The 10291-nt window shown below is 30.3% G+C and overlaps 1 protein-coding gene across 1 annotated transcript; it reads left to right on the plus strand.

Annotated features, from left to right (window-relative positions):
• Nucleotides 1–568: 568 nt before the first annotated feature.
• Nucleotides 569–8573, plus strand: LOC115882513 (beta-1,3-glucan-binding protein-like). Its single transcript, XM_030900609.1, has 8 exons — nucleotides 569–861; nucleotides 2045–2257; nucleotides 2566–2762; nucleotides 2896–3014; nucleotides 6923–7077; nucleotides 7150–7380; nucleotides 8139–8227; nucleotides 8340–8573. Exons 1-8 carry the CDS (start codon nucleotides 735–737, stop codon nucleotides 8535–8537), a joined length of 1329 nt encoding a protein of 442 aa, XP_030756469.1. The 5' UTR covers nucleotides 569–734; the 3' UTR covers nucleotides 8538–8573.
• The last annotated feature ends 1718 nt before the right edge of the window (nucleotides 8574–10291 follow it).

A 10291-nucleotide genomic window follows, 5' to 3' on the forward strand; every position in this document is an offset into this window, starting at 1 on the left:
ATTGAATAGGTGTCAGATTGCCTTTTTGATGTTTCTTCCATAAAAGGGATTTCGTTAGGATCTAACTTATAACCAATCCATTCTTGAATCTAAAAAATACACAGTCAGGTTTCCCGAACGCTTTTCCAAATCTGTCCCGGACACTTTAAAAATCCGGAGTAATAATGTCCGGATAAATCCGGACGTATGGAAACTCTAAATGTAATCATATATTTGACAAGCTGTAACAGATTGGAGGATAGAAAATTACTAAGTTCAAAATTGTAAACAAGGAAACCTTCATAGTTCTGAAATTTTCTGGATGAATTTGTGGAGAAGTTCTCTGGGAAATATTAGGAAAAAGAATTCTAAGACAGCAGCAAATATTGATATAACTGAAAAAAAGAAATACTGAAATATGCAAAAAAAAGAGACAAAATGATATTAGCGAACCATATAATATTAGCTAATAACAATGACCTCTAAATATTTAATAATATTTATTTCGATGTCATTGGCTAATAACATATTGTTCTAATCACTGATAGCCCTGAAGAATGAATCTACAATCGTTCACTGTATGACAACGAAAACTTAATTATACGACTGAATTATATTAAGTAGTTCAGAATATAAATATAGAATGAGATAATTTATATATACGGGCCTGTATATAATGTAATTAGTTTAAAAATATAACTCCGATAAATGAGTCCTTCTTTAAAGACAAGCTTTAACAATCAGTTGAATTTTCAATGGATTATTATAACAAACTCGTCTTTTTATTATTAATATTATTTATACGAAGACAAAAGGCATTTAAAACGCCTCCTTTAACTATTGAATCTTTTATACCCAGCGGGCTAAGAATATCTATTCCAGGTGAGTCTGTTAACATATTTATGGTGTTTCTTCTCAAAAAATATAGCCTTATTTCCTATTTTTTCCTTACTAACAATCTAATTTTCTTAATCCCTAAAATCTACTCAATAATTAAATAAGCATTATATCTTTTTTGTCCCAGAGACTAGGAAACTTCAATCATTTTTTTCTTAGACTAATTTTTGTTAATATAAACAGCTACTTGAAAATTAATGTCCCTTAGATTTTTTAAATTTATTTTTGCTTTATATTAATTGCTTTTTTACCTACCGGGTGCGTCTCAAAAATGGCTCACCCATATAACTTCTTTATTTTTTCAGATAAAAAAAACGAGATTTCGTATTTTACTATATGACATAAATTAGGATTGATTGACGTATTCAATTGTTTTTGGTCACTTCCTGTTTCACCGGAAATGACTACAACTTTTGATTCTTAAATGGTACCCTCGGTATATTTTTACTTTATACGATAGAAAATGGCACTCTGAATATAATGACGTATGACGTTTTTTCGCTTAAAAACAAATCGTATTTTAAATTTCAATCTAGACTGCTATGACTATGTTAAAAACATTAATTTTTAATCAAGGAGCCTTGGAAAAATATATTTGATCGTCTAATGTTTTTCGTGTCTTGTTCTGGCCGGTTAAAAGATGCCCAAATCGTATTTTTAATCATATCTCAATTTTTTCAAATGGAACGAGTGTGGCTCATTAGCATATTTGAAGAAAGCATTTTTTTACGAATGATTTGATACCATACACTTGGTATTTCGACTCAAATTGTCGTTATGAACCACATGTTACAATTTCAAAAAAACCATATTCGAAAATGTCAAAAATTGACATATGATATGTCATTCTATTTAGAGTGTCATTTTCTATCGAATAAAGTAAAAAAATACCGAGGGTGCCATTTAAAATTCAAAAGTTGTAGTCATTTCCGGTGAAACAGGAAGTGACCGAAAACAATTGAATGCGTCAATCAATCTTAATTTATGTCATATACTAACATACCAAATCTCGTTTTTTTAACTGAAAAAATAAAAAAGTTATAGAGATGAGCCACTTTTGAGACGCACCCGGTATACAAGAAAAACTGAATTTCAAATTCCTCAAGTCAGTGTTTATATCAGGCCGATGTTGTAGGACCTATAAAAAGAGATATTTATCTTATTTTAGCCGACCCTGGCTTTAAGTTGTTTGGTGTCCACTTTAATATAAACAAAGAGATACCGCTGTTAGATAAAGGAGATTATCACGCTGATATTTCTCTAAGTGAAAATGGCAAATTAATTTATTACAATCCAACTTTAAAACTCAAAGATGGCGATATAGTATATTATTGGGCCCAAGTTCAAGTTCAAAATGAAGACGTTCCTGATGGGCATATAAGTCAGTAAATATATTTGCAACCATTTTTGAAAAACGATAAAAAAGTTTCAGATGTTCTATTCTTATAGTATTTATGAAGTTGAAAGTAAAAAAACTTTGAAACATTGAAGACCCTTTATACTTGAATTAATAATCTTGCAATATTTTTACCTTAGTGTTTATGTTTAGTCTTCAATTTTTTAATAAATTTCAAATTAATAGAAATAAAAACACCTAATAGACCTAAAAAACACCGCAAATTCTAAAATTAGTGTATTTTGGGTGTGAATTTCAAAAATGTTGATAGTTTATACAAAAGAAATTTTTAGAATTGCTTTTAATACACGATTCCAAAATAGTAAGTCCAAAGAAGCCAAGTGAAGAATCTAATACTGTCAGCAATATAAGAGAACCAAGTATTGTCAATAAAACGAGCAATAAAGATGTTATTTTAGATGCAAAGTTTAGCAGCAACTCGATTGATGAAAACATTTGGTTAATTGAACAATATTATGCTGCTGAGCCGGTAAGTTGCTAAAAATACACAAAAGCACGAAGAAAAACATATTTTTTAAAGTATACATGTCTATAGTGATTTATAAATTTTATTTAATTTTATGGCCAGTTTAAATTTTAATTTTTTTTTATATTTTCCTCAGGACTATGAATATGTCATTTACAAAAACTACCCCAGTGTACTATCATCCCAAAATAATTTACTTCATATTATACCACAAGTCGATGAGAATATTGTAACAAGTGACGTAAACATAGATGGGTAAGTCCAAACAAATTATAAACAAATATTACAGTGTTGAAATAAAGACATACTCCTGACTAGTTTTATGATATACAGGGTGGTCCGAACTGTATTCCTTAAACTTCGGCAGCATATTCTGAAGATAAAAATAAGTAAAAAAAGTTCGTATAAATGTATGTCCTAAAATGATTAGTTTCGGAGATACAGGGTGTAGAAATTTCATTTTTATTTTGATTTTTTCCAGATAATTTCTGAAATAACGTCAATATCAGGGGCGGCTTGTCCTATGAGGCAGATGAGGCAGTGCCTCACCAATACATTTGAAGAATTACACGTATTAATCGATACATCTTTAATCACAATTTTATATTTTTTTCCCTATTTGCATCAATAATAATTGTATTTTTCTTGTCCGTCATTCTACAATAAATTACGTCGATGGCATTCCTTTAAACGCGCTTCCTTTCCCATATGCGACAAACTCCACGATATATATATATATATATCCATCTCATTTGTTCTTTAAGAAGTATATGTGCAGAGGTTTGCCTCTCGCCTTTCCTTGTCTAACGTATTGTGGTATATCGCATTGACGGAGCGACAGCGTTCACTGGAATCTTAAATCTATAGAATGAAAAGAAAAAGCATAGGCAAAACCTTTAGTTGAAGAGAGATAAAATGTATGGAGTAGTAACGCGTAAAAAAACCGTATTGAGGCGAGCCTCAAATGTAAATTTAAACCTTAAAAGCCGTTCGTTAAAAATATGTATCACTTCCCGATCAGTCCGAGAGATTTTAGGCGACAGGCTGAAAATGCAGAATTGCATTATTTGGGAATTTGTATTAGTTTCACAGATTAGTTTGAATCACAGTTTGAATTAACTCTGCCGGTTATTGCACTGTTTGGTCTCTAATTAATTAATATATACGTTTTTTAATGTGAATTGCATGTTTAATTACTCGTCTTACTGATTACAACGTATTAAGTAAATACCTAAAAAGTGGGCAGTGACTTGTTGATTGATATGATGATTTAGAGGGACCATGCATCATCAGAGGACTTCCCCAGGTAAAGTTTTTCGAATTCGAATCATTTCTAGATAAATTGTGTACTCGTATAGTCAAAAAGTAAAGCAACCTGTTACAGAGATTTAATTTTATAGGATGGGCAGAAAAACAAAATTTTACCATACAGAGTAAAATATAAGACAAAATATCCAGAGGCCGCTTTGATAAAAATTTACTGTTGCAATAGCCCTATGTAATAGGTACCGTATGATTGAAAAAAAACGGCGTCCAGTTGGCTTGAAAATGACGATCGATGACATTTTCCATATAATTTTACATATAAAATGACAGCGGTCTTCATTTCATAGCCATCGCTGACGCCGTTTTTATTCGATCATACGGTATAATATTGCGAATTATATTACATAAGGCTTAAGGCAACTGCTAAATATTTAGAAATATTTTAAATACAAAAATGTGCGCTTTTTAAGTCTGTAGGTATCTAAAATACTAAAAATAATATACAGTGTGTATTGCATTTAAAAAAATTGAGATATAGCATTATAATATTGCAATGTTCGCCGTGCCATAAAAAAATCCCTGTATAAAATAATGTAATTTTTTCTCGGATATCTTCTTTTGTTCTGCATACCTCGCTATATACATACTTAAGCAATAATATATCAATAAGTTAAATTCACTCCAGGTTTTTACCACTTTTTAAAAAATGAAATTTTTCAAATATGAATTATCATGGAAATCCCGCATATATAGTGCTTCAAATAAATCAATAGTGTGATGTATGCTGAATTTTATGCTGAACCTAATTCTGTACAGAAAAATGGTAATGCGATTGCAATTTTAAAGAAAATATTTTTTTTAGGATATGCACTTTTTTTATATAGAACTTTTTTTTCATATATTGGTCAACTACGAAGATATTGGACTTCCTCGTACTAATGGTCACCTATATACATACTAATAAAAATTCTCTTCTAATGTGCCTCACCATCTTCCAGTGCTACGAGCCGCCCCTGGTCAATATTTGGATGAAAATTGGTGTCTGGGAGTTTTTTGACATGAGAAATTTGATTTTCATGTCAATATGACTCCTACTTGTAGAGGGCGCCACCTACATATTTTTTAACTGGTTTGAAGAGTAATAACTTTTCGTCCATACCTGTAAAAAACTACTGAGTAAAAAAATATACATTTACGACTTTTTTTTACATAAAGAAGGTCTCTTGGTAAGAATCGCTGAGAGTAATGGTTCTCGAGATATTTGGAATCGAAATTATCAATATCTGTCATCGTTGACATAATTAAACTTGTTGACTAAATAGTTATTAAACTCAAATCATAAATTTGAAATCTTTTTGTGCCAAAAGTTCAACAGAAGTTGTTTAATCATCATTTTTTCGCAGAAAAAATTATGAATAATTTAAAAAAATAAAAATTAATTATTTCAGTCAAATAGCTATACTCATCGTGTGCTTATTTTTTGTCAATAATTACATGTATTGACTATTTCCATTCTAAATATCTTGAGAACGGTTGCTCGTAGTGATTTTTACCAAGAGACATTTTTTACATAAAAAGTCATGGAAATGTAATTTTTTTCAGTCAGTAGCTTTATACCGGTACGGAGGAAAAGTTATTACTCTTCAAAACAGTTAAAACACATGTAGACACACATCCCCCTACAAATAGAAGTCATTTTGATATCAAAATCAAATTTCTTGTGTCACAAAACTTCCAGACACCAATTTTCATCGAAATATTAACGTTACTTCAGAAATTATTTGGAAGAAATCGAAATAAAAATGAAATTTCTACAGCCTGTATCTTCAAAACTAAGCATTTTAGGACACACATTTATACAAACTTTTTTACTTATTTTTATCTGCAGAATATGCTGCCGAAGTTTCCGGAATACAGTTCGGACCACCCTGTATATATATACTAAGAGTCGGCATTTTTGGTCTTGGGTGTCGGTTTTCATGCGTGTACGAAGAGTACGGTCAACATGCTTAGTAAAATAAGATGTACTGAATAAAGACAGAAGGCGAAGAGTATTTTCCCAAGCGCATGGAATCTAGCGTCAGATTAAGTAGTTATGTAATAAATACTTAGTATTTTTGCTCACTCCGACTTACTAGATTGCCATAACGACTCACTTCTATACATGTGAACGCCGACCTAAAGGTTCGCTTGCCAGCTGGGTATACCGTATGATCGAATATAAACGGCGTCAGCGATGGCTATGAAATGAAGATCGCTGTCATTTTAAATGTAAAATTATATGGGAAATGTCATCGATCGTCATTTCCAAGCCAAATGGACGCCGTTTTTTTTCGATCATACGGTATATAAAGGTCAAGTGTCGGACTCGCGGACGAAGGGATCCGTTAGGTTAGGTTAGGTTAGGTATACATTATCTGTTAGGATACATTATCTGTAAAAATTTCAACTGTCTACAGTTCGTCTGCTGGATCTGTGTCTATGAAAGGAATGCGGACAAAAAACATTTAAATAAACAACAATATATTTTATACGTCGACTTGACGAGTACGTCACCGCAAATCGCTCCGCCCACTCATTTTATTGGCTACTTGCAAATTTGTCGAATTTTTATTGATGGGACGCGTGGTCAAATTTTTTACGAAAAACATGGAGAGAATATCGTTTCCCCTCTCACGGATACCCCGTAGCTACAGGACGGACGTACTGTATCTATAACGGTTCATAAGATAGACCTTTGTGACAGACGGACGGACGGACGGACAATGAAGTCTTAGTAGGGTTCCCGTTTTTACCCTTTGGGTACGGAACCCTAAAAATCACTGAGAATTTTTTTTACCATCTGTTGAACATTTAGTATATGTAATTCATTAAATAATGATTCATTTTAAATTCAGGTGTACACGAAATACGAAAGACGAATGCAATAGAGTTTTTTTCAATTTTTATCAACATCCAATTATATCTGCACGGCTAGTAACAAAGAAAACGTTCTCGTTTGGAGAGTACCAAGTTCGAGCAAAACTGCCAAAAGGAGACTGGCTATTTCCAGGTAAATCCTCAAAATTCTTTGGTATAACTTGGATTCATTTCTGTTAAATACAAAAAATACCGTATTTATTAGAAATTTACTTGGAAGACATTGATGATTTGTCAAAAAGGATGTGGATCGCTTATGCCAGAGGAAACGAGGAATTAACTACAGACGACGGTAAAGATATTGGAGGAAGAGTATTATATGGAGGACCTGTAGTAGAACCAGTTGAGCCAGGAAGAAGTCGCTATCTCAGCACCTATAAACACATCGATTTCATTGGGAATGAGATGCATACATTTACCTTACGTTGGACAGCAGGTGAATCCGTTATAAAACATTTTTTCGATACTGTCAAATTCGAGATTATTGTCAAAATTTCGAAAAACTAATTTCTTCAAAATTACCTAAAACCACATTTTTTCAAAATCACTTACACACCTGTTTTTTACTATGCTGCACTTACAATTACATATTCAAAGACATACGAGTATTTTTATATCATAATAATAATTAGCCGGGGTCTCTATCTCTCATTGTTCTTCTAATTCCTTCTTCACTGGTCGTCTTCTTCGATTTTAAGGAGCATATTCTATAGCTCTTTTTGGCCATCGATCTCATCACATATCCAAAGTTGTAAATAGTTTTTTAAAAGATCTGCGTATGCTGAATACACTGAAAATTTTAGACAAGCCGATTTTACGTAATTTAAAAAAAAATGTTTTAATTGAAAAATAGATGCAGCTTTTCTTAAATTACTGAAAATCGCCTTGTCCAAAATTGTTCAAATTTGGCATGTGTATTCAGCCATAGGCAGACATTTAAAAAACCTATTCTACTGCTGTAAAATTAATAGAGGAGCCAATTTAGACAGTTGAACATTTGCATTGGATTTGCTAAGTCTCTAACGACGCGACGATGCACTACCCGGTATATTTAGCAAGAATAATAGATTTGAAATCTCTATGAGAAAATATGAAATATTTTATTAGTAGAACCTTAGAGCTATGTATATGGTAGCTTATGTACGGTATATCATAATATATAAAGTTGTTAGATAGTTTCTGTTCGTATTTTAGATCAAATAAACCTTTATATGGATGGTAATAAATTAGGATCAATTGGTTTAACCATATTAAAGGAAACTGGATTTAACACGCCTAGAAAAGTAAGCATTTTATTTTTAACTTATAAAATTACTGAAAAACTTTGATTAAACATTATCTTAAACACACTGTATAATGATTAAGTTTGGTTGTAATGATATATAATTCTTTTAGATGAGGCTTGTGCTAGGAGTCGGAGCTGGAGGTCCAAGAAATTTTCCTGATCATTACCATCCAAAAACGTATGTAAAACTATGGAATTCTACTTCAAACAAGCAAGTTAAAATGTTTTTCAAGCAAAAGTCTCAATGGCTGCCCACTTGGAAAAACGGGGAATTACAAGTGGAATTTGTTAAAATAACTGCATTGTGATTAACTACTACTAATAATAAATAATAAAATGTTAATGCAAAGAAAGAAAATAATATGAATAATAAAATGTTAATGAAAATAACATTTATTAGTTATAAATAATAAAACCCTTGTTAAAAAAGATTATCCACAATCTCTTACTGACAAAATATTACTCGAAATATAAAACACAAAACTTAGGCAGAATACTGTGAAGACAATATACAATATACACAACTTACAATTAAATAGATGCGGGATGTTTCATTATAAATAAGAATAAGAAAACAACATTTAACCCTTGTCTATATACAGGGTGGTTCACCAAATACGACACGGAGTATTGTAGCTAAACGATTAGATTTTTACAAATTGTAAGTTTTGGTTTTATTGAAGGACTATTAGAGCTACAATTTAAAAACAATTTTACAACATACAGAGTGTCCCAAATAAGTAAAAAATATTATAGTTGTATTTTTTTTAAATGGAACACCCTGTATATTATTCTATTTTTAGGTTCTACGATTGAAATAAAGGTTAATTTGATTAAGATTTATCACACTTAAACCTTACAGTTTTTGAAATATTTTCAATTTTGTGGAATTGCAGTAAAAAATTAAGGCTTCATTTCTCCAAGGGTATCAAAGTTTTCAATACTAAATATTTACTGAAGATTATTTATCGATTAGTTATTGCGTTGCAATAATAAAAATTATACTACCTTATACAGAGTGTCCAAAAATTTATTTTAAATAATTACTAGCTTTAAAAGGCAATAACTTATATAATTTAATTTAAATGGCACACTCTCTATATTTTACCTGAATCCGATACACAATTTAATTGTCTATCAAATTGTATTATACCATTTTTTACCTATCTCTTCAAGTTTTCGTAGAAAATATATTTTCTTATAATTTAGACCTCATTTATCACTATACCCATGGAATATTGACATTTTAGATTTTTTTAAAGCAACATATGTACAAACTGTACAGGTGATAAAAATAATAATATTGCATGTCCATTTGTTTACAAAAAGAAAACTATTTAAATCTTTGTAAAAGAGTATATCAATTAAATATACAATAAGTATACTGCTATTATTTCCGCCCAAAAATCAGTTAATTACATAGGTTTTAATTAATAAATTATTCTAAATAAATGTGGATTTGACTCAGAAATCAATATAATAATAAGAGATGAAAATGAATGTCTCTGTTGTTATAAATAAGCATTCGTCAAAAATTTAAATATAAAATTTATAAGGTGTTACTTTTTACCACATTGTCTAATACACATACAAAATTCAGTTTTTTAGTATTTGGAGCAATTATTATTAATCAACGTAAACAGTCAATTATTAATATAGTTTGAATACTAGAATCATATTAATTGGTCCTCTTTAACAAAAAATATTTAAACAGCTTTTTTATATTTTTTAATGAAATAAGCTGTACTGTTTGAAAATTTGTTACATCTTTAAAGATAATCTAAAATGGGTTAATCCACGGGTATAGTGATGCAATATTCCATGGGTATAGTGATAAATGAGGTCTAAATTATAAAAAAATGCGTTTTACACGAAAACTTGAAGAGATAATACAATTTGATAGACAATTAAAATTGTGAATCTAATTCAGGTAAAATATACAGAGTGTTCCATTTAAATTAAACAAGTTATTGCCGTTTAAAGCTAGTGTTATATATATATATATATATATATATATATATATATATATAAATTTTTGAACACTCTGTATAAGATAGTATAA

This window comes from Sitophilus oryzae, unplaced genomic scaffold (genome assembly GCF_002938485.1).
Source record: "Sitophilus oryzae breed Bouriz unplaced genomic scaffold, Soryzae_2.0 scaffold_177_pilon_pilon, whole genome shotgun sequence".
NCBI lineage: Eukaryota > Metazoa > Arthropoda > Insecta > Coleoptera > Curculionidae > Sitophilus > Sitophilus oryzae.

Bases quoted from the DNA above. Each gene is read 5' to 3' on its own strand.
- LOC115882513 (XM_030900609.1), top strand. From the start codon at position 735: ATGGATTATTATAACAAACTCGTCTTTTTATTATTAATATTATTTATA. The intron at 2,258-2,565 runs GTCAGTAAATAT...AGAAATTTTTAG, and splicing joins CGTTCCTGATGGGCATATAA to AATTGCTTTTAATACACGAT. The intron at 7,381-8,138 runs GTGAATCCGTTA...TTCGTATTTTAG, and splicing joins TACCTTACGTTGGACAGCAG to ATCAAATAAACCTTTATATG.